At 41.5% G+C, this 25,425-nt stretch overlaps 1 protein-coding gene across 1 annotated transcript in view; it reads left to right on the top strand.

Annotated features, from left to right (window-relative positions):
- c20h8orf34 (chromosome 20 C8orf34 homolog) overlaps nucleotides 1-25,425 on the top strand; it is a 67,568-nt gene that overhangs the window by 12,632 nt on the left and 29,511 nt on the right. Inside the window, 7 exon segments of the mRNA XM_030756978.1 lie at nucleotides 2,960-3,067; nucleotides 3,069-3,105; nucleotides 3,476-3,607; nucleotides 5,575-5,694; nucleotides 5,934-5,962; nucleotides 6,838-7,001; nucleotides 11,147-11,313. Of these exon segments, the coding sequence (XP_030612838.1) occupies nucleotides 2,960-3,067; nucleotides 3,069-3,105; nucleotides 3,476-3,607; nucleotides 5,575-5,694; nucleotides 5,934-5,962; nucleotides 6,838-7,001; nucleotides 11,147-11,313 (757 nt within the window).

Here is a 25,425-nt window from a genome sequence, read left to right on the forward strand (position 1 = left end):
TATCTCGCCAAACGACAGATCTGCTCAGATACGGACTCCACGTCTCAGTTGCTTCCGCCACCTGTTGGTCTGCTTATAAGATTACCTCTGCACAGACTGAAACTCTCCGCCGCTCTAAATCTCCCTCCACACATATAAAAACATAACTAAGGATGATGTTTCTGCCAGTGCAAGTCCAAACCAAACAGTATTAAAGTCTGCTTGCATAGAAGAAAATGTTGACCCAAATTTGAGTCTACATCTTATTGTGGTTCCTGTCAAAGAAAATATGATTACCTGTCTAACAGCATGTGCTTATCAAAAGAAGACTTGTGTTATTTAAAGCAGCTCATTACCATAGGACGTGAAAGTGTCAGACACGGTTACTTTGCTCTGCTGCATACGTGAGCAGTGGAAATGCATGCATATCCACCGTGCAGATTTAGTGGGATCTACTGCTTACAGTGTGTGCTTTTGCCTTATTATGATGTCAGTGTAGCTGGTGAAGGACACAAAGGTATAAAGGGTGCTTTATCTTATTAAACAGCGCGTGTCATACTGGGAGCAGAACACCATATAGTTCATGCAATCAATATATGTTGGCACAAGAGTGCTATAGAGTACAGACGTGTGCAGAATACAGATATAGCTACAAACTACAGGATGTAGTATGTCTACGGGATGTTGTATGTCTTTGCAACACTGCTTACTTCTCATGTCCAACTCATGCCTGTGCATCCCTGCGTATGCAGTTTCCACTAAGAACTGTCTTCCCTTTACCCTTCACTGCAAAAAGAAATTAAGACTTGGGGCACTTAACAGAGTTCTCATTATTTGCTTCCAAATTACAACCTTCAGTAATAGACCTCCTGTTGGTAAGTTAGTTAAATTACCCACAGGAACTACTAAGCATTAATTACAACTTTTACATAGCACCATTTTAGAGGCTTTAAACAGTTAGACTATGGTAAGGAGCAGTGCTCTGCTAAACTCTTTGCTCGCTATTCTCTCATATGGTGCTTTTCTTGCAAACAGTGGAGCAAGTTCCCTCTGTTATTAGACCTTACAGAGGGACATTTGAGCATGCTCCCTGTTTATCCATTCACATGCTGTTTCCTGTCAGAGCTGCTGTAGACTCTGGGGCAGAGCAGGAATGTCCCCCGGACCAATTACCTGATTAGCTTTCTGAGCACACATAGCGCAGCCAAGACTAGCCAGCTGTAATACACACACACAGGCAGGCTCTCTGTATCCCCTCTCCACCTCTTGAAACACACTCACACACACACATATAGATAAACACACATTGGCAAATGCATACCAGCCATCAAAGCATAGGAAAATACAATTCTGCTAGGTAAGCAACTCTACAGTATGTTCCTATCACAAATACTTAAACACACACACACACACACAACACACACACACACACACACACACACACACACACACACACACACACACACACACACACACACACACACACACACACTCATTTATCCATACATTACTGCCAATTCACTGCAGTCCACTAATGGCTTCTCTGCTTCACTGCAGTAGTCACCCTGAAGTCAGCCTCAGCTCTGCTCTGACTGGCTTAAACTGGTCAAACAGAGTTCATTCTCATACCATATCGCAGCAGCACACACAAATAAACTGACAGGAGCAGACATATGCTCATTTCACTGCACTCATCATCTTCAAAGGGACTGCCATTCCCTATAGCTGTGATACAAGAGTTTTGCTCTTTAGTTTTCTGACTGTGGGGGTGGGCTAAATTTGTATTGTAGCTAATGTATTATGAAGTCTTTTGGGCAGTATTATTATATACATATATATTTGTCAGTGTGTGCCTACAAGGAGGAAATGAGTTGTAAGGGGGGGGGGGGCATGATCACTCGTTGATGCAAGTCAAGTGTGATTATGTCCAAAATAATCGTGTATGTATGCATTTGAAGAATTTGAAATTAGCATGCAGAGTGAGATATGGCCTCCACCCTCAGCACCTGTTACTGTGTGTTTTCCTTCTTTTCTACCATCCACCATGAAGTTCACTGCTCCTTTTTTGGCTGCTTTTCTCTCAAAATGTTCTTAGAATTGTGAGTTTATCCTATGATTACATGTATTCTGCAGGTGCCAATGAAACACTTCATATTGAGCACCGAAGCACTGAAAGATGTTGTGGAGATAGTCAGTGATCCTGATTTGCTGCTTTTGTCTGTTTATCCATCAGATCCATTGCAAATGACTTCCATTGCAAATATTGGAAAAAAAAAAAAAAGCCTAAAAACAACCCTGCAGTGAACCAAGTCAGGAGCTTGTGCACTTTTTTTGAACATTTATAGGGTTGTGCACCTTATATTTGTCAGACTGCCAAAGCCAAGTTCCCCTGTAACATCTAAAAGTGTCAAAACCATCTAGGCATGGGTGATATGTGAATTTTAGAACTGGCTGCCATTAGCCCAAAAACTGGAAATTGCAGACATATCTGTGGAGTTTTGTGCAGCACTGTGTCAGGTCTCTGTCGCACTACATTTGCTGTTGAGAATTTCCATCAGTGTCTGTGTACTGTTCTTCATATATCAAATGTTACTCACCAGAAACACTGCATGAGAGCACCTTTTATTGCTGCACTGTTTTTTTTTTTTTGGTTTTTTTTTGTATACTTATTTGCCTCATCTGATTTTTAACAAGCTTCCAGACAGGTTTTACGAATAGTCACAGAAGGGGATTGCTCCTATCTGTAAGAAAAAGCTAGTACCATTTTTTTTATTATTTAAAGATTATAGTATTGGGCATAGTATAACTCACTCCTTGCTCAACTCTCACACTCTTCCTGAGCGATTTCAACTACAAAACAACTCCTGGGGTACTCATAGGACTTCAGCATGGTGGATACTCCATTGCCTTGGATCCACTCTCTCACTCCTTTGCAGTGCCACTTTCCTCTAATGGCTCTTTGCTTTGCGCTCTCCTCTAGGAGTTGATGACCAAATTGATAACTGAGACTCCAGACCATCCAATCCCTTTTCTCATTGATCACCTGCAGACCAAGCAAGACAGCCCTGGCAAGCTGCACAGAGCTTTCTTCCGGCTCTGCTGCACTTTGGGCGCAGAGCTCCCCAGGTTGGTGCATACACATGCAAACTAACATGATTTATATGCAGTGTTTCCCCTTCCCCTTCCATTACCTTGTCTAGCTGAACAAAACTCCCTGTCTATCCGCCCAAGAAAAACCACAGGAGAAAAATAAAACATAAATAATATTCCTTTCATTTCCTGTATTTGCTTAATGTCTGCCCTTGATTCATTTTAGCGTAAATGTCTACTGTGTTTTGCAGTCATTTGTGGATGTGGTAGTCAGCTTAGGGGAAACATACACAAGCAGAATAAAGTATTTGCTTTTGCACATGTTCCTCTGTACCCCAGTTTTTGATAAATAGCCTTATGATATGCAGTGATATGCAACATAAATTCTGACTGTCTTTCCTAACAGAAAACAAAAACACTCGGAGGGAGTACACCAACTATGAAAAGCCCTGGCAAATTCACCCAAAGAAACCGAAAAAATCAAAGAGCGACCTTGCTGTTTCAAGCATCTCTCCACCTTCACCAGAATCCAAATCCTGTAAGTTTAATTTTTAAGCCATCTGCTTTACTACTTCATGATTTTTTTTGTGGTTATGTTACTTACAGAGGCACACTCAGACACACATAATCCATTTTTAAATATGAAACAGCACAGTTTTGATACCTGTTGCATCGGTTGTTTCCCAATTACATGCACCATTGACTTTAATCTCCATTTTTAATTTGATATAATTAGGTCTAATTAAAGTTAGTCACAGAGTATAGTCCAGTGTCCTCCTTCCAGCCTTTCAGAGCCCTGCAAATTAGTTCATTATTAAGGGCCACCTCATTATGGCCTACACTTTGGCCTGCACTGCTTCACACTCTAAAGATGGATTCTTCACAGATTTCTTGGATTCATGCAGAATATATGAAGACGATTTTCTGGGGGTAATTTTAGCTGTGGTGTTAGAATGAAGTATGACAACTGAGCCGATGAGAATAGGTCAAATGGGGAGCAAGCAGCGCCACGGACTTCTTCATAATGTAAAACTGCACTCTGTCATTGCCAGACTATGTCTATTTTAGACCATGGTAGGAGCATCGCTCACAGTTGAGAGGAAGCGAGTGTCAAGAGGTCCTCGTAAAGTCAATAAAAAAGAGAACAAGTGAATGGGAGAACTGTGCAGCACATCAAGGTGTACTTAAGTTTGGTGTGTTAGCAGCATTCCTGTTGCCCCTTCAGAAGGAGAAGCTTTCAAAGCTGGATTTAACGTCAAATCACATTAAAAATACATGCATAGGTGTTTTGGCATGCAGAGCTCATGAAAAATTGAAATCAAAAGAACTGACTTTCATCATTACTGCACATTTTGAATGCAGCTATCCAGCACAACAGCTGTCAAAAACATACTAAAGGTCCACTTATTCACTGATCAAAATGAATCCCTCTTCTTTTTCTGTGTACAGTTTGGCCTCACTTCTACTTGACTGATAATTTAATAGTCAGATCCAGAGGGAATTGAATTCTTAACCCCTAATCTAAGCTATTAAGATACAGCATAGCCCTTTGCTGGGCCAGCAGATCACACAGAGCTGCACGTAGGAGAAAGACACTCTTTGCCGGAAGTAATGAATCCCTCCAGCCCCACACACACACACACACACCCACACCCACACACACACACACACACACACACACACACACACACACTCTCCTGTCTGTATTTGGCAGAGGCATTTGCTGTGTGTTTACAGTTGTTAGAATGCCAAGCAGCTTAGTCAGGGTGAACAAGCGTAGAGGAAGGCAGACTGTAGCTGCAGCGCTGACAAATATTCACCCTCAAGTTTATTTATGTATTTGAGTGAAAATAGACCACTCACTTTCTGCACCTGTCAGGACATATAAGTTTGATTCAAACATGCATGAAATTTAATCAAAACTCCTCTCTACTTTTCAGTGTGTGTTCAGGCACTGAAGAGTGGCCGGTAGACAGCACTGGGTTATGTCTACATAACCCAGTGCTGCTTCATGTTGATTTAAATCCAGCTGTGTTTGAGCATGAGAACGTTTGATATGGCTGAAGTACAAGTAATCCCTCTTCTATAAAACAATATTGCTCCTTGTATGTCTAAATGAGGCTGTCAAAGCTTCGGAACACTGCTAGGGGACATGAGCAGGACATCAGTAGAGTATGTGGGTCATTTCCTGCTCCTGTTTGACTTATTTGTTAATCAAAGAGACTGACAGACACTGTCCTCTGGCCTCAGTCCAGTGAGCTCTGTGCCTCTGGAAGCCACACTGTGACTTTTCTGCCAGAGTTTCCATTTCACTTCATCCTGCAGTAATTCACAAATTTGTGTTGGGGCAAATAGAAAGTCAAGCAGGGGCTTTTGTAGCATGGTTGTTATTTGGATATTTCTCTGGATCAGTTTTCATTCCTTTTATAATCGTCAGACAAAGTTGATAAGCAATGCTTTCGGAAGGCATGACATAAATTGTGTGTTTGTTTTTGCGGTGTCCAGTGCCTCGGTCAATCGAGTACCCGCCCTGGGACTGGAGGGAGAGCAGGGACTTTGATGAGCTCAACCACATTTTGCAGGAGAGCAAGAAGCTCGGCAAGGCCCTGGAGAGCCTGTCACGCAGTGAGTGGCTGCAACTCAGCAGAATTCATGCTTGCATCATACTCAGCGGCGTTTAATACATCTTAACATATAGAACTAAAGTCTAGACCTTCCTGTAAATGTCACTGTTAATCCTGGGAAGAAACCGGATAGAGCAGCTTATCTTACAGGCTCACCACTGAGCTTAGAAGCAGCCTAAGCTGTGGTTTTAAACCGTATTAGATGCTTCTGTGCTTTAAACAATTTTCTTCTTTCTGCAGGCATCGCCATCTCTGATGAGCTTGACCAGGTAGGTATTCACCAGCTTGGAATCTTAGGGGGAAAAAAAAAAACCCACTCATATATTGACATCGTAGTTAAAGCTTCCTCTCATCATGCTGCTGAATTGCTACATCAAATAAAAGCCAGATTTCAAAACTTTCCCTTGCTTGACAGAGCAGCGCAGACATCATCTTTTTCTGATGATGAACTGCTATCTCATGGGATTGTTATGCGAGAGTGATACTTCAGTAAAGCATGTCCTCCATCTCCATCTCCCTCTCCCTTGCTGCTTCGCTGTGGATCTTACTCGCAAAGCTTTGTCTGCGCTCTGCCTTTGTCCTCGCCTGGCCCAAATTTCTCTACCAGCACAATAGTGCAGCGACTGCTCAGGTTGGAGATGCACAGATTGATTTGGAAATGTTGGCTCTGGATGAGAAACACAGCATATGTTTTGACAGGGACTTTACTTTTGCTCAGCGCAGCATGTCCAACATCCTTGGCTTATAGTCCAGAGATTTTCCTTCTTTTCTGTGGGACAGAACAGGGAATGAATACTAAATACCTGCTACGATCGTGCAGAGACAATAGAATTCATTCTGGATTTAGTGAAAGATGAGGATAAATATTTTTGCCTTTTGCACTGAGAAGGATGCAAATGTGTACTGGCTGGCTTGGGAGGCAGAAATCAGGCAAACTCCCTTGCACTTTATTACTATGAAGAACACAATTATTATTTAATAATGAAGAGTTTCTTTTTGGATTAAAAGTACATAGTGTTAAATGTCAGTTTCGTTGACTCCTCTCACCTCCGCCTCTGCTTTTTTCATCTTAATCTTTCCCTTTCTGTCGGCTCTTTCCTGCTGTTGTCGTGCCTCATATTTTTAATATGCATTTCTGTTTTAGAACTTGGTGGGATATAACTCAGTTCTGCGCCCTCGGGTGGTGGGGGAGTGGGTTGGACGGGAGGAAGATGATGCAGACCCACTGGCTGCTGAAATGCTGCACCCCCCTGTCCCTCGGTCCAAAACTGAAGCATGTTGGAGTGGAGACAGCAGCCCTGCTGGGAGGTTAGTGATTGGCATTATAGTATATTTGTGATGTCATCTATACGAGTGTATGTGTGCGCGCAAGTGTGTGCATGTGAATCATTTAATGCAAAAAGTTTTAAACTTCAAAAACTTCGCAAAGCTCTTGTTGGCTCTTTAAAATGAGGAGGTAGACTTCTAACTCTGGCTGCCTGAGGAATGCCCATCTGAATGGGTTTGATAATCCCATTTCAAAGGCGCGATCAAACATGCTTGCCATGATACTGCTTCAACCCAATTTCAAATTAAAGCTAACCTCATTTCTGTGTGCTCAAGGCCAAGGAAATTTTCTGCTTGTTATTTTAAAAATGGCCCCTTTTTGACAGTTTAACTCCATCATGTATTGCATTGTTGAAAAAACTGTCATCAAACTATTTAGGTTCCAAATTAAGGGGACTTTGTTGTTAGATGCTGCTACTGGTGTGTGTGTGTGTGTGTGTGTGTGTGTGTGTGTGTGTGTGTGTGTGTGTGTGTGTGTGTGTGTGTGTGTGTGTGCGTGTGTGTGTGTGTGTGTGTTGGGAGGTGTCATGTTTTTTCTGCCTGGTGGGGACTTTGACCTAACTGCGCACAGTCCACGAGGACTTGTGTCACTAAGGGGACCCAAATTGTGTTCCCAACAGAACCACATATATGTGTTTGTGTAAATGTGTTTACTTATGAGGGGTGTGAGAAACTCTGCTGTGTGAAACCCACAGTGAGATGTGCCACTGTGGGGACAAATATTCTGCTTCTGGGAATGCATTATGTCATTGAGTTACCCCCACATGGATCGTAAGACAAGGTGTGTGTGTTTGTTTGTGTGTGTGCGCATGCATGTGGTTCTGATGTGACAAATTAAAAGAGGAATGGATATAAAACCATAAATCATGTTCAGGCCTGAGCTGACATACACACAGTGTTAATCTCATTAGGTTACTGTATGGGTGGATTATAGGGAGAAATCACTTAGTTTAAACCCTGAGCTAGGAGATAGGGATGTGTGTGTGTGTGTGGGGGGGGCTCACTGATGAGCTCTGCTCTGTATGTGTGTGTAAATGAGATGTTTTGTAGTTACCTATTAAGACTGTGAAAAACCTGGACTGCTCTTTGTTTGGGATGATATTGTGTCTCAGCGTAATCACAGCCTCTTCTCTCATTAACTACAGGAGTACTTGGCTCATCACATAGATCATTTATATCAACTCCAAATTGCATTTACTGGGAGCTTACTCCCCCTTCACATTCTTTTTGGGGATCCACATCACATTCACTTAATCAAGGCTGTTTTCTGACCCAGCCTAAAGTCACGCTTCTATTTAAAGTTATAATATTATATGGCATAAAATGTCATGGCTAGAGAATTTTAAATCCACTGGTTAGGTTTGTAATTAGAGAAGCTAAAAATGACCACTCTGATCTAATGGAAAATTGGCAAAGACCAGCAGTGCCCTCTCTTAAAATCCCATCTGAGCTTTAATAGGCCGTCCCCTCATGGTGCTCAAATGCGTTCAGATTCTTCTTCTTTCGGCTGTTCCCTTTAGGGGTCGCCTCAGTGGCTCATCTGCCTCCATCTTACCCTGTCCCCAGCATCTTCTTCTGTCACACCACCCCTGTGCTTGTCCTCTATCACTACATCCACAAACCTCCTCTGTGGTCTGCTTGGCAGCTCTTTGTCTAATATAATCCACTATCCCGCCTCTGCACAAACCATCTCAGCCTTGTCCTTCTAACTTTGTCTCCAAACCGCTCAAACTGAGCTGTCCCTCTGATATATTCATTTCTAATCCTGCCCATCTTGGTCACTTCCAATGAAAATCTTAGCATCTTCAACTCAGCCATCTCAACTCTATCTCAACCAAAAAAAAAAGAACTCTATCTGAAAGCTCATATGCTTTTTTTCCCTTCCTCATGTATTTGACCTTTTTCGTCTAGGCAGTCCATCTTCCTCCTCTGACTTTTGCAAGTTTACTTGTTTTTACTTTCTAACTTATTGCTTCTGTCCCTCATTCCAGCCCACCTGTCACTTATGACCATGAGAGGAACTGACAGGTGATAGCCACTCTCTGTATGATGGGCTGCAGTATCTAGAGGGATAAGTGCAAAATGCACTTGGGAAATCAAGAATGAACTGTGGCCAAAGTTTATTGAAGGAGTTGGTTCGTTTTGACTGTCCAGTGGAACAGGACTTCTACAGTTAATGTCTAGCACAAGCTGTCCTTCTTTCTCTTGCCACTTTTTTTCCTGTTAACAAAAGAATATAAAGATATTAACTTCTGTGGGTTCTGATCACTTATTGGGCACTGAAAGAGGAAAAACTGGTGCCATAAAGCTGCTTTTTTGTCATATTTATTGTGTTTAATGTTTTGGCTCCTGTGGTGAAAAAGAATTGCTGACTCTGGTAAAGCTACAGGGAGGCACAGTGGGTCTGAGATTTTCATATCAGATGTGGGCCCATTATACAACACATAAAAGTAATAACACTTTCTCCACACAAGCTAACCAAGCATCCTTCTCTCTCTCTCTCTCTTTTTTTGTTTACTTACATTATTCACAATTATTACTTTCATGCTTTGTTTGTGGGTCTCATTTTAGATTCTGTCCATGGTGTTGGAAAATTTACCCTCAGGTTAAAACTGACTGTTTGCAATCACAGCAAAATGTTCCAGCTTCTTTTTTTTTTCCCCCAGAGACAGCAGCTGTGAAAAATACCACTTACCAGCCACGTTACTTGTATTAGGAGATACTATTAGCATAAATACCACAAGGAGGGTACGGTATGAAGAAATATCAGTCATCTTTTGACCCTTTCCCATTAGCTGTAAATAGAAGTCATTAAACTGAGATTGGCATCAAATTAAAACTCTTCCGCCCCTATAATCCACTGACTCAGCCATTGGGATGTGAAAATTAATTTCTCCAATATAGAGGTAAGAGGAAGCTAGCCTTCATTATTGTATCTGTATCTCTAACAGTAAAGGAAAATGAAGACCCAGAGATAATTCAATTTGATGTGGGAACAGAAATATGAAAAAATATATATTTTTAAAACCATCCAGTTATTATTTTTAATTGAAAACAGTCTCAGAACCATGATGATCTTTCCACAAATGTTGAAGTATGGATGGATTTATTGTGCATTTCCATGGATGTATCCATAGCAAACAGCACATATTATTCATAAATTACCATGTAGGAAATGTTAGCATAAGCCTGTATGATGAAATAAATGGTGGAGGCTGAATATAGTGATAAAACAATAGATGGACTTTCTGGAAGAAAGCAACATGACTATTCACTGTGACATAACTAGAAGTAATATTATAAAAAGAGTATTCAGATTTTATAAATTTTTAATGATCCTTTGTTTTTTTTAAATAAATTAAATAGAGTATGTAAGACAGTATATCCTTTCTGTTCTTGAATATTTAAAAGTTTAAAGCAGTAAGTAACTTGTTTTGGTTTGATCATTGGCTCCCCCGATGAGTAAAAACTGCAGGGGGTGCTTTCAACACCTACATGCTTATAAACCCCGAGCTTAGATTCCCCTTTCAACCTGACATCCTCTAAACGGCTAATGGTTTGTGGGTAGTGGTAGAACTTTTGCTCTGTTGCTCACCTCAGAGCAATTATCTCATCTTATGTTCTCCCCGCTAGTCATTTATAGCAAGGTGCACTGCACCTGCATGACACTTGGTATAACTGTACTCTGTTTTGTCTGTAACACCCATGGAATGACTGCCAAGTGCAACCAGTGGTGAAACGCCTTTTAAATGTAGTCACGCATCTGCATAGCACTGAGGGTGATGCATCATTTGGTTCTTGCTGGAAAGCCTGAGTCTGCTTAGATTCAACCCTGACAGATTACGATGAGGGGATGTAATTACTGTGGGGACACTGTTATTATAAAGCATGCTGTTTTTCTCTGTGTATTTCCCACGAACTCAAAGTATATTATTGTAGAAGATAATAGCTTCCGATTCATAACCTATTCAACTTTAAAATGCTTTACTGAAGTGAGCGACAGTGTAATTACATGTTAATATGTATCAACTGGTGATCCAGTTTGTATGGGGGTTGAAAAGTATTACTTTATACTATTTTTCTTGCTTAAGACTTGAACTGTCTTTTACTGTATATTTCACCTTTAGCCTGAAGATGGAAACGAAGAGCAAAGGGCTAAAGGAGCAGCAGCAGCATCATAAGAAGCTTCTGGCAGCCATGTTGTCCCAGGACTCTTTTGATTCAGTCCACAGCCCCACCCCCCCTGTCGTGGAAGAGGAGATTGAGGATGAGGATGATGCCATGGAGCTTCTGGGTAATGTCACAAGCTGATGCGACTTACATACACAGACACAAGTTACAAATCTGTGTAAGATCTGGTGTATAATGGACCAGAGTGAATGGTTTTCCTAGGCAGTTGCAGTCCATTAATTTCTTCAGTGTAAAAGTGCCATTGATCCTTGTGCAATTCTTTGTCCTGTTCTTACATTAGGCAAACCTCTGAACTGGAGTTTTAGATAACACTCAAATGAAATCTGCAGCTGAAACTACATATTTTTCACTATATATTTTCCAGCTACTTTGAATAAAAACACATGTACTGTATATAGTGCCTTTTTGAAGGCACATACAGATGCATAATTGGATGAAACACGTCATAACATACACTGAAAAAACTTCACATTGAAGTCTTATGGCATGCCCGGTTGCTGTTGTGCCTCCTGCTTTTTCTCAGCTAGGAAAAACAAGAGAAATGGGTCTTTTTACAGCACCACTGTTATTGCAGTTGCTTTCTTTGGCCACATGCATACAGTCAAATACACCATGTTTTTACATATTTTCTTGACATATTTTTTTGTGGGAAAAAAAATCTTGGTAAAAGTGGGAAAGCGCTTAATGGCAAACATGGGCCCTGTACACAAACTTGCCACAGGCCCACCTACTGTACTTACTCATGCAGAGAGTATGCACTGCATATGCCCTTCCCAAGCACACAGTTTGGTTGCACAATAACACAAGGCAGCTTACAACTATAGTGTGTATTACCTTTAACTTATATTTGTCATATTAAATATAATAAACAGCTGAACATCCATGTTGTGAAGTTCCCGTCTCAAAGGTACTCTATTAGACTGAGATCTGGAGACTGTGGAGGCCATTTGAGTACAGTGAGCTCATTGTCATGCTCAAGAATTCAATTTGAGATGATTTGAGGTGTGTGACATGATGTATTACTCTGCTGGAAGCAGCCATAAGAAAATAAAGGGATGGATTGCCAGCAACAATACTCAGGTAGGCTGTGGTATTTAAACAATGCTCAGTTGGTATTAAGGGGCCCAAAGTGTGCCAGGAAAATATCTCCCTCCCCATTACACCACCATCAACACCCTGAACCATCAATACAAGGCAGGATGGCTCTGTACTTTCATGTTGTTTACACCAAATTCTGACCCTACCACCTGAATGTTGCAGCTGAAATGGCATCTCATTAGAGCAGGCAATGTTTTTCCAGTCATTTATTGGTGAGTCTGTAGGAATTATAGCCTCAATTTCCTGTTCTTAGCTGACAGAAGTGACACCTGGTGTGGTCTTCTGCTGTTGTAGCCCATCTGCATGTGTGTTGCGCATTTCGAGATGCTCTTCTGCATACCTTGGTTGTAAACCAAGTTATGGTTATTTGAGTCACTGTTGCCTTCCTATCAGCTTGAAGCAGTCTGGCTTTTCTCCAACAAGGCCCAGAGAACTGCAGCTCACTGTATATTTTCTCTTTTTGGACCATTCCCTGTAAATGGCATAACCATAAGGAAAATCTTTTGTAGCGCTGGCACAACTGCTGACATTTTATGCTTCGGTTTATGCTTTGCTGATTTGATAAGTGTGGCTTTCTCCCAGAGACTGTCTATACCTTCTCTAAGTTGCTTGCCAGATTTACCTTGGACTTTCAATCTATATCATTATGGCATGCGATCCAATCAGCTAATTTAAAAAACATTTTAAAAATCCTTTAGTCAAATATTAAAAAAAAAATAGTGCTGTATACATTAATTAGAAATAAATAAATAAATAAACTTGCCTCAAATTTGCCCCAGGGCCCTTGGCATGCCCCCACTTTACCCTGGTGCTACACCGTCTATGGTTGTAGAGATTCTGCTGTCCTGAAGTAAACGATTAAAGCGGTTAAAAAATGGACACTTTCTTCAGCACATATTTACTTAAACTGACGGAAAGCGTTGTGTGTATTCATGCAGACCCGTAGAAGCACATGTTGTGCATGTAATGGCATTCAGTTTGTTTTGCATTAAAGAGCACTTTAGTAGCCGTTAAAGGAAACTGCTCTTCCTGTTTACTCTGGCAGTCCAGATGTTTTCAGCTAGCGAGTCTAGGTATTCACTTTGACAAGTGGAGAATCGCGAAGTGGCTCATTTGATTTACTTTGCCTGTGGGGGAGTGCATGCGTGTGTTTACATTCCTTCGTGCCAGTTCAACCACCATGACTTGAGATGGATGAGTGTCAGTGGAAAGAACACCTAATGTAAAGGCTTGTTTAATTCAGGGGAGGGTCTGAGAGCTTGTCATTCTGTCGTGTGTAGACGCAGGATGTAATGCCTCTTTTAAACTGAATCTGTTGTCTGGAATATTTTGTGTGGTGAAGCATTCCCTCTGCTACTGTCTGTCACTTGTTCCTCACATTTTGTCTCGGTGTTGCAGTAATGTTCATCTGCAGGGGTGTTCCTCTTGAGTAAAGTGGCTTATGGTCACACTTGTAGATTTCGAGCATCACTTACGTGGTTTATGGAAGCCGGTCCATGCAGATATAACTCAGTGTTGGCTAGCAAGTAGTCTTTTTATTGCCTTGTGTCTAACATAGGTTCCAGTTATAGTGCTTCACTCTCTCCAGCCTCCTTAGAGCTGTTGCTCTGTGGTGACATGGACATCTACGCGAGTCTTTGCTCTCCACTCGACTGTCACAGCAGTGAGACACTTCTGCTTGTTAGCAGGATCTTTTCACCAGGGTCAATCAGAGGGTCACATTTCATTTCCGCTGCATGGTAGCAATTCCCACAGGTTACACAGACTGAAGCTGCGACATTTAGGTGCACATCTTAAAAACTGGGCATTTTATCAAATTAATTGCTCTTTTAATGTTACGTATTGCCACAGCACCATGACACTGTATCTTCACAGCATGAGGGTCCTGGGCATGAATCGGCTTCTATCAGTCTGCTAGTAGGTGCAAGAAAACATTAGAAAATGTGATTTAAATGCAAAGTTTTTCTTTTCTTTTGTGTCGTCATCACGTGGTCTCCTAAAAATTGCATGATCATTTACAGTAAAATTTTGATTCCGTTTGCGTTTGTCGATTCACAAAAATACTAAGAATCAAAATAGCCGTAATTTATGTCCTTCGCTGGTATCGCTCGTTTGCAGGCAACAGCTCATAAATTAAATGTGGCAGGACTCATCATGCTGGTAACCCCCAAAATAGAGGAGAAGCTTCTGAGGTGCTTAAGAAAAGCATAAAATTAAGGTGCTTAATTCTTACTACAAGCCTCATTCACCCATTCACATACATGTGATTTTTATTTTTTTTTTCTATGCCTAAGTACTTTTACCCTAACATTCACACACACTCAGTCCAGTGGATATATCGTGGGTAACTCAGAGGTCAGTATTTTGCCCAAGGAGAATGGAGCCAGAGATCGAACCGCCGACCTTCCAATCTTTAGATGGCCTGCTCTATCTTCTGAACCACAGCCAGAAGAAAAAAGACCTAAAAGTCAAGAAATAGAACAAAACTGGGCAGGAAAAATGGTCTCACGTGCTAGCTGAACCTTTGTCTACAGGATGACAGTCTTGTGTTAGAGAGAAAATAGGTCTCCTTGAAAAGTAATTGTGAATGTAGTTTGGTAACACCATTTTTAGAAGGAAGGGTTCTACAGACATGACCCAGGAGAGCAGTAATAAATATAACCATAAAGTAGGATGCTGGTGGTCTGTGATGACCCTCCTTGTTCATAGCTCTGAAACCCAGGCATATTCCCCCTGTGGCTTTTACACTTTGGTCCATGGCAGTAATTCAAAGGAACGAATGCATTTCTGATTCTCTGTCAAGGCCTGGTCATGGAGCTCTCCAGAGACTACCGCCTCTGCGTTGACTGCCTCACTGCTGTGGAGTTGATTAAAGGTGATGCTAACACGCATCATGCAGTGCCTTGGTGGATTCAGTGAAATGAAGGACCCTTGTGAGGATTTCTGGGCCTCGTCTAGAAAGAGGGTCTTGGCAAAAACTCTGCAGCTATGACCAAATGCATGCCAAGATGACTGATGATCCTTGGCAGGGTTGGTGAGCTTGTGATAGTATATTGATCCCTAAAGGAGATATTCATCTTTTTTTTTTTTCCCCCTGCTGCTGTCCGCATGAAGGCTGAAACATATGGTCATGTGCTCAGTGCTGCTTCTTGAGCTGGTTGGGATTCAATAACATGTTCAAGGACTCTACAGTTGAGGGGTGCTTGCTGTCAAATAGACCGAATCACTCTAAGTGCTCTCTCAAATCTGATGACAGAGCTAAAGCTACTGTAGCTCAGTTTTGTACAGTAATGGATTATTACAAAAAATACCATTTGTTGTTCTCATTTTTATAAACATATGCAACATTACCTCCTTATTCCTCTTGATTTTGCTTTACCAAACAATGAGCTGTTGATTGATAACATATGCTAAACATGGTGATTTGCTTAAGGCCTCACACATGCAGCAATGCAACAACTACAGGAACAGAAATAGTTGGGGGGGCTCTCCACTTTAGCATTTGGCTAGACTGACATCTAGTGGCTAAATTATGGTATTACAGTTGATGTGCATAAAGCCTACTGAGAAACATTGTGCCAGTTGAATACGATGATTTGAATTGAGTTAACTTGACCTAAAAGTACATATAGGCTTTATGCTTTTGGGATTTTGTGCTTTCTTTGGCATATTGCCTTTTCCTACCATGTATTGCAGTCACATCCCATAATAAGTCCAGATGCACATCGGTGGCTTCTCCTTGCTGGTGTCACAATATAAGTCGGGCTGATAGGCCTTTGCTCATCTCGCCTCCTAACTGGTTGTGAGCCTCCTGGTCGAGGTGATTTCTGCTGTTTCTGCACAGAAATGAAAGCAGATATATTGATGAGAACTAACCATTAACCATGATGCTACTGAGAGCAGTCATGTTTGGTTTGTGTCAAAATTTCTGGAGGATGAAGAGAGGGAAGTTCAGTGAACACTGAGAAGACTGCAAAATTTCCACTGGGAGGCAGGAAAGGAGCACTGTTTTGTCCTACTGTGGAACAAGTACAACTTCTGTGAGAGTGTAATAAAAGTAGGCTTAGAGGATACAAAGACAGTTAGCAACTTAGCCCTATTTTCATAGTGGGCAAGAGGTTTTTGCAAACTGGATGTTTTTTGTTTTTTTTCTTTTCTTTTTTTCTTTTCCCAGTACCTGGATAAGGAGCTTATGAGAAAATAATAGGATCGCCTCGGAATGGTTTACAGCACTGCTGGCCAAGGTTTTCCAGTTGTAATACAATTATAAAAACCAAATACATGGCTTAAGTTTGATTTGTTTTGTTCAGATGGTTCCAAAAGGAGAAGCTAAAATCAGCTTAGAGGTTGCAGTCTTATTGATTCTCTGGTAGTTCTCAGGGATGGCACTGTGTTTTTCCCAGTTGCTTTCATTAGTTCTGCGCTTAATATTCACCACAGTCCAAACCATATTTAAAATGAATATGACTCACATGTTCTTGTGTAACCATGGAAAATGTCAAAATTCTAGCTTTTGCTAGACGGTGGGACCGCAGCAATATACTGATCTCAAGCAAGGAACAAGCAGAGTTCAGTGTGCGGGGAGAAACACCCTGTTTTTGGCCTTGCAGTGTTATTTTATGGTAAGTTAATGAGACGCGTTAGCCAGTTCCCCTCTGTAAGGTTACTGTTATTGTCATCCATGGTGGAAGTGTTCCATTTCAGGGGGATAATGTTTGAATTCTCAAATTCTGTGTTTATGAATAAGAGCAGAAAATCTATTTGGTTTAAATGCATGCAGACAATGACAAACATACTTTTATTTTACAAAAAAAGGGGGAAAAAACTTTTTCAACAGCACAAGTTGTGTATTGTACTCTGTAGCAACATAAAGTCAAACTGTTTAACATTTAGTACTTAATGTTTCATACTTTAAAAGAAGGAACACTGGGAGAAATTCTTATTCATTTTGGGACCCTGCAGTATGTTTGTGCTAGAATACACACTTTCATTGTTGCATAGGGTAACAGAGCCTGCACTGTAAAACAACAGCATATGACATGTCATCAGGGCCCCCTTCACGAGCCAGCAGATCCTTTCAGTATGTGAACCCGCTCTGGCGTGAATCCTGAAACGGGAGAGGAGAATGTGAGAGCAGTTTTACCCACGCTCGCCGATTCACGGTGACACTGAAGATTTGATGCTGACAAGATGAGGGCATGATAAAGCTCTGTCTGATCTTTGATACACATAGAATAAAACACAGACTGGTAATGAGTTACAATACCCGTGTGCAGCTCTTTGCTGGGGTTATGGCTTCCTTTCTTGAAGTGCTGCCTACAGTACAATAGCCCAGTGTTTTGTATAAAATAGAATAGGTGTAGAAAAGTGAGCAGTTTTTTTCACTGTCGTGACTTTCTTCCTGAAATGTAATTGTTGATACTAACATGCTATTAATGAGTAATAAGCATTAAACATACTTTACAGCTTTGTTGTACTCTAAGCATGTTGGTATGATAAATTTAGCACAGTATGGCTAAAGATATACAATCAACAGTCATTTTATGAGGTACACTCTGCTACTACTGGGTTGGACCCCCTTTTGCCTTCAGAACTGCCTCATTTCTTGATGGTACAGATTCAACAAGGTGCTGGAAACATGTCTCAGAGATTTTGGTCCATATTGACATGATAGCTCACACAGTTGCTGCAGATTTGTTCGATGCATATCCATGATGAGGATCTCCTCTTCCACCACATCTCAAATGGGCTCTGTTGGATTGAGATCTGGTGACTGTGGAGGCCATTAGAGTACAGTGAACTCATTGTCATCGTAAAGTTGTGAGATTGTATGTTCTCCTGCTGGAAGCAGCCATCAAACGATGGGTACGCTGTGGTTGTAAAGGGATACTCAGGCAGGCTGTGGTGTTTAAATAATGCTCAGTTGGTACTAAGGAGTCCAAAGTGTGCCAAGAAATTTTCCCCCACACCATTACACCACCGTTACCACTAGCCTGATCCATTAAGGCAGGATGTCCTTAGCTGACAGGAGTGGCACCTGGTGTGGTCTTCTGTTGTTGTAGTCCACCTGCTTCAAGGTTTGACATGTTGTGCATACAGAGATGCTCTTCTGCATACCTTGGTTGTAATGTAATGTGTAAAGTGGTTTTTGAGTTACTGTTACTTTCCTATCAGCTCGAAACTGCATCCAGAGTCACTTAATTACCTTTCTCCCCCATGCTGATTCTTCGTTTGAAATTCAACAGGTTGTCGCGACCATTTTACAATCCTGAATGTAGAGACATTTGTTTTATAAGCTCATTGTACATATGCAAATTCAAATTGAGTGCTTTCACTTGTACAGCTGTGAAAACACACAAAAAAAATGAAACCGGGGCGCCTGGGTGGCTTAGTGGTGAAGCCGGCGACCACATACATATGCCGCGTTGCGGTGTGGGTGGCGCGGGTTCGAGTCCCGGCCCGTCGCCAGTTTTCCTGCGTGTCTTCCCCTGTATCTTTCCCCCATTTCTTGTCTCTCTCCACTGCCCATAAAAGCCGCTGTGGCCAAAAATGCAAAAAAAAAAAAAAAAAAAAATGAAACCCCAACACATTATTCCTCCAGAAAGTAGTATCAGAAGTACAAGTACAATAGTTTTATTTACTTTCTAGGATTCTAAAGAGCACTTTTAATATCATCCTGCCTGTGTTAATAAGTTGCTGTACATGTAAATCCCTGCTTGTGTCTAGAAGGAATACTGAACTAACTGTGGCTGCCACCTTGTCCTCTGCCTTAGGTCACTTTTCAGATTTCCAGTTTTCTGATAACATCAGAAACAGCCCCCCTGCAACGCACACACCGCATGCAGACACACTCTAATCACCACCATTTGTTATGTTGATTGAAAATTTCTGGACCCCAAAAGGTGGGACACACACACTCAAGTTGGCAATGATTAAAAGTAGCTTGCTGTGAATAGACAGGTAATTGGAGTGGATGGATCTTTGAAGATGGAGCATACGGCCTGGGGGGAAAACTGAGTTGTCAGGTGGGCAGAAAGAGGACTGATGGCAGAGGGAGAGTGAGTGTAACAGGGAGAATGGTCTGGTAGAAAATGACTTGTCAACTGGAATAGATATACAGGGTAAGGATGAACTTATGACCACAGGTGTACACAAGAGCAGAGCATTAGTTATGAAGGTGTCGTGCGTAAAATTCACAAACTTAAGGACAACAAGGGAGACAGGTAAACAAACTGGAGACAAGAAAAGTAAGAGAACAAAGAGTAAACACAGGGAAAGGGAAGGAGGTACAGCCAGGGTATGATACCATTGCCTCCCTCATCTTTGCCCAAACAACTAAAGACACAACAGTTGCCCTGGACACTGAGTAAACCAACAAAAACAAAGCTGTATCATCACGGTGCATTGAGAGGAGGCGGTAAATGAGACCATATATGTCGGTAGTGTAAGCTGCTTGAACAATAAATCTTTTACTTGAATCTTGAAAGGTCTGGGCTCACCTCTGAAGGTTTTGCTGGCCTGATGGCGAAAAGAACGTCCCCATTAAAAGTGTAGCTGCGCCCAATTTGATGCCTGTAAAAGTCTCCACAGTGCAGATGGATACGTTAATCGAGGGGCAAATTGCTGCGGTATTACGGTGGTATTACTGGAAGCAATTACCAATAGGCAAGTAGACTGCTGCGATTATACCATAAATCTAGAGGTAGTCATTATGCAGAGCATGGCCTAATAACAGCCAGCGTACGTACCTCCTGTGTGCGTAAGCGCCTTAGATGAACTGAGCAGATAATTTGAATGGAAGCGAGCTGAATGGATACAGTGATGCTGTATTGTGACTACTGTTGCTAGACAGGAGCGAAAGATGATAGATAGGTGCGCAAGTATGTAATCCTTAGATAGTGCTGTTATCTAGACTGGCAGATAAAGCGGTTGTGTGAATAGATGCATTGTGTTAGTATAGGTAATCGGCTAACAGCGCCAGTGTTTTTGGCTCATGCATGCATCAATATTGAGACTCTGAAGAGCTATACCTGATAGAGTTATAGACTTAATGACACTGCGCAATAATTAGTAGTGTGTTAATATATTGACTGAATACAAATGCCACGCTGCATTTCTTTGTGAAGTTCTGTGAAACTGTGCTGCTGTATCTATGCAGTTATCACAAACAAGCAGGAAAACAGTGATCTCCAAAAGAAGCTTTGAGCTCAAATGAATGTATTGCTTGTATGGCGCTACCTACCACATTATTCCATCACTCATCTTTTTGTTATTTTAATAGCTGTTTCTCTGTATTTTCGCCTGTTTGCTTCTTGCATAGGCACGCTTCTCTTCGAGTGATTAACATCATTGTTTTGAACTGTAGATGGCAACCTTGATCCTGGCAGACAGATGTTTGAGTATATTTTTATTATGTAGTACATGTCAAATGCTTTCTTGAAGATCAAGTACCATTAATTTTGAAATATGCGTAGTAAAACACCAATAAATACTCTTTATCCAAGTGTAATGACTGGGATTGTAATGCATCAATACATCAAGCTTGGCTGTGTCTACGCTGACGTCCTAATCTCAGCAATATTTGCGGTTAGAAAGCGAGTTAAAAGGAGGTTTGCACCAGGTCTGTGATAAGACTTTCCACAGGCCTCTCTGAGCTGTGATGTTACCCCGCTCATGTGTGTCCCCCATCTGATTCTGATCAGGGTTTTTAGTGCTGCACTCAGAGCTGTGAGGGCTTGGAGCCTAACAGGCATATTTTTAGGCCAGGAGAAGGGGGGGGGGGGTATTGAAAGCCAAGACATAATTATAAAATGTAAGTTGGAATATTGTTTTTATTACAAAGCCAAACAAATGTGTCTCTGTCGCGAATCACATCAAAGATGTCTGTGTGACGACTAACCACCAAGTGGAGGCATGGTGTTTGAGGTTTAATGAAACCCAAATGCTGGCTGTGTGTGTGAGGGCAGCAAAAGTGTGAGGTCTGCAAGTGTCACTGTATGTGTTGCTGTGCGCCTTTTTATCTATATGTCTCGAGTATGTTGCTCGCACATGTGGGTCCCTGTCTGTGAGTAAGTGCAACTTTTTGACTGCACACCGTAAGGAGCAAGGCATCTGTCGTGTACAGACTATTAATTAGAGCCCAGTGTTTTTGTGGTTACCTGTCGTCGCTGCTCATGAAAGAATGGAAAATTCAATTATTTCACTTTGATGAGACCCAATAACTCACAGGGCTTGATGAAACGCCACGCATTCTATGTGGGAGATGAAGTGTGTATGTGTGTGAGTCCCCCGCCCCCCCATGTGTGAGGTTGTGCTTCAGATGATTCCACCCAATCTGTCAACACATCATCTGAGAAGGTGTATATTAAGCTATTTGCAAAGAAAATGGATGGATGGAGTGCTAATTACGACTTCAGTTCTTTTTTTTTTTAGCTTTACGAAGAGTAGGAAAGAGACAGCCAGTCCGTCGCTATCCAAACAACATGGAATTACATGGAAACTTAGAGACAGAGACGAGCTCTTTATCTGCGTGCTTTGCTGGTCTCCTTTAACTTCCCTACTGTAAATGAGTGATTGCGGCACGGAATTCCTCAGCGCTCGGGCCTTTTGTTGGGATTGCATCGCTTGAATAGTTTCCGTCCCCCCCCCCACACACACACACACACACACACACACACACACACTCAGCCCCAGTGTAGATCCATTTTATTTATCTGCCGTGTCATCGGTAGACAGTGGGAGAGCACGCATGGCTGCCCTGGTGCCCGGGGAGTGAAAATGTGACATGGCTGACAAATGGGCGAGTGTGGACGGACGTTTGTTGTGTCTAGACTGAGGCCTATGAGGCCGTCGTGGTCTTAGGGTAAACTAGTCTCACAGGAGGCACACACATTGGAAACTTATCACAGTGTTATTGTGTGGGAAGCATGCTGGATTCTGTTGTGAACGTGGACTAAGTAGACACAGGAAAAGGCTGTTTATATGCACCTAGTGTGCTAAATATTCTTTTGAGCATATTTGTTTGCATGAAATTGAGTATTAACACAAGATGGGTTAAAGAAGTCTAGCTTATGTGGTGTGTAATAATCATAGACTGTATATAAAAGATGACAATAATCACAATGATGTCACCCACTGATTTCCAGTGTTGGGGAAAAAAGTAACCTGTTTCACCTTACTCATTTCTTTTCTTAAAAGTAAGGCAGTACATTACTTAATTACTCGATGAGAAAGTCATTTGTTACATTACTTGTGCATTACATCGTAAAATCACCCGAAGTGCATTGTCACATAATTACCAGTTTCAGATCCAGCTCCCCTGCGACCCTGAAGTGGATACGTGCTTAAAGATGAATAAATGGATGGAGTTGTAGAAAAAAAATCACCCACTCTACAGTTGTTATAAACAAGGAAATAATCTATAGAGACTAAAACATGTCAATCGCTGAGGTTAGGTATTTTAACATGGAGTCTGTGGGGATTTGCTCACTTTTAGAGACAACCCCAAGTGGCTGTTGGAGGAACTGGATTTTTTGGCACTCTAGTTGGCTTTATTTTTCAGCCACAATTCATTCAGCATAGTTTAAATTTCTATGTTTAAAGTATAGATGGCATATGTTACACTTTATATTCATTTGTGTTTGATCAACGGTTACCATCAGGACATCTTTAAACTTCTTCCATTTCAGATACATGCTATTCTTTTTTCTTGTTCTAGTACAAAAGTCCTTTTGCACACCAATAAATCCATGTTTATTAATTACTGTCATAGTCCATGACTGTCAATGTGAGATGACAAAAATAATAATCTTCACACTAATAAACAGTTTCTGCTGTCATATTCAGGCCTCAGGCTTGGCTTGTAAAACGAGTCATATATAATGTTAACACCCAAACCCCATCCCTTGAGACACATATTCATCACTTTAGCGCTCCATTCACAGGCCTTCCTCAGAGATAGGATGGTGTCAACAAAGAAATCTGTCATCTCTCTCCAGTAGAAAGTTGGATTCAGCGTTAGGGCCGACATGGACACAATTCAGGCCGCTGTTGTACAGACGAAGGGCTACACCCTCTCTCAAAGCCTGTTCCTGGCAACACGAGGCTTTAACTCACGAAAGAACTCTTTTGCACCCTGCATTTACAAAAGCAAAAATAATCTTCCTCTGCTGTTTTGTTTCATTCATCCAGTTTATGTCTGAGAGCTAATAAGGACCAAAATGCATGGCCATAGAACAGCTACCATGGGGCAGCTAGGGGCTTCAATTTGATTCAGTTTTGTGGTACAGTAGGTCTACATTTTTTGCTGCTTCACTTTCATATCCACAAATATGCACACACATACTCATAAATACAATAAAAAAACTCTTCATTTTCCATTTGTAGCTCATGATATTGTCTGCGTATGCTCATTTCCTGTGCTTTTGGCAGGTCAGGTCAAGTTCAAGTTTCGTGACTCATTTCAAAATGTTTGAGCTTCTCTTGTATTTCATTCAGCCGCAGTCTAATCAGTTTTCTGTATAAGATGCAGTTCAGAGAAAAACCACTGACCGCTAAGTGTCCAAGAATAGCGCCCTCTTTCTTCGGACAGAGGTCTTTCTCTCGCTTATTGTGTCATAATATGTTGACCAGAAGGAAACAAGTTGAAAAGACAAAGTGGGAGTTGAGGTGACAAGCAGCTGCACACACTGAGGTTATATTCATTTTTCAGGGTCAGAGCCGGTCCCTGTTATTCTTTTGGTGTTTCGTGAAAGCTGCAGTCTCACAAGTGAGTATTTCCAAATGTCAAGTAATGATTTGTAATGATCACAGGCTATGACCCAAAGAAAATCCGGCATGCCACGTTAGTCAGTTGTCAAAAAGAATGGATAGAAGTGGGAATGTGTGAAGAGAAAATGGGAAAAGGGTGAAGGCCCAAAACGGAGCAGTTCCCATGACCAGAAAATTGCCCAGATTGCTGGTGGCTCTCTCTGTCCCCACCCCTCCAATGCATTCCATGATGAATGGGACATTTAATATTGCTCTGCTTAAGGGTATCACTGGAATGTATCTTATCTGTCCTTCACTAAACACTAAAGCAGCACTTGGTCTCTGGCAGCTTGGATGTGAGTGACATATTGTCAAAGCTAGAAGAAAACCAAGAAACCTGGACTTTGTTAAAGCTTTTAATTTGATTTTAGATAGTTTACAGATGTTTTACTGAAATGGTGACTTTCCATTGGCGTTATTTCTGGGGTGCTGGCACATAATTTTAGCGATTTCTGTGCCATCCTTAACAGAATGTGGGTATGTATTTTGCATATGTCTAAAACCATAAAAACAATTACTTTTTTTGTAATTAAACAAGTGGGAAAAATCTCATAAAGGATACTGGCATACAGTATCAACCAAATTAGTTTAGACTTTGGTATAAGCACCATCGAAAGCATCCTCACAGGGAACATCACAGTCTGGTTTGGGAACAGCAAACAAGCAGGTGCGTCCACAGGCGGTACCAGACCAACGCCAGAAATATCGTGAAAGACCCCAACCATCTCAACTATGGACTCTTATCTTGAAGGCTTGAAGGCCATGAAGGCTAACACCGAGAGGCTGAGAAGGAGCTTCTTTCTGCGGGCCATTCAGGCCCTGCATCAGGACACCTGATTGACTACACCCCCCACACACACACACATTATTCACCGACTCTCCCACTGATCTGGGCATATCATGCTATTTGCACTGCATTCTGTTGCACACATATGCACAGTTGCACCCCCCCCCCCCCCCCCAAATACCCTGTTTTAGTGTATTTTTGATTATATTTTAATATATTTGCTATTTTTGATTATATTTTATTAATTACTCCATTTCTATTTTAAATTCCCCTTTTATATATTTCATCTTCATGTAGTGGTCAAAATATTTCACCACAAGTTGCACCTTGTATGAACATATATGTGACAAACTTTGAATTGAACTGAAGTGAATTGAAGCCCAGAATTTCAAAATTTGTGTATCCTTAATACAAATTAGTTATTTTACTGGTTGAACCTGTCATGTACCAGCTGTGGCAGGCAGGTCAAGGACCCCAGTGCAATATAGGGTGCAGTGCAGGGTGTCGCAGACAGCAGCCCCA

Source organism: Archocentrus centrarchus, chromosome 20 (genome assembly GCF_007364275.1).
Source record: "Archocentrus centrarchus isolate MPI-CPG fArcCen1 chromosome 20, fArcCen1, whole genome shotgun sequence".
NCBI classification, from domain to species: Eukaryota; Metazoa; Chordata; class Actinopteri; order Cichliformes; family Cichlidae; genus Archocentrus; species Archocentrus centrarchus.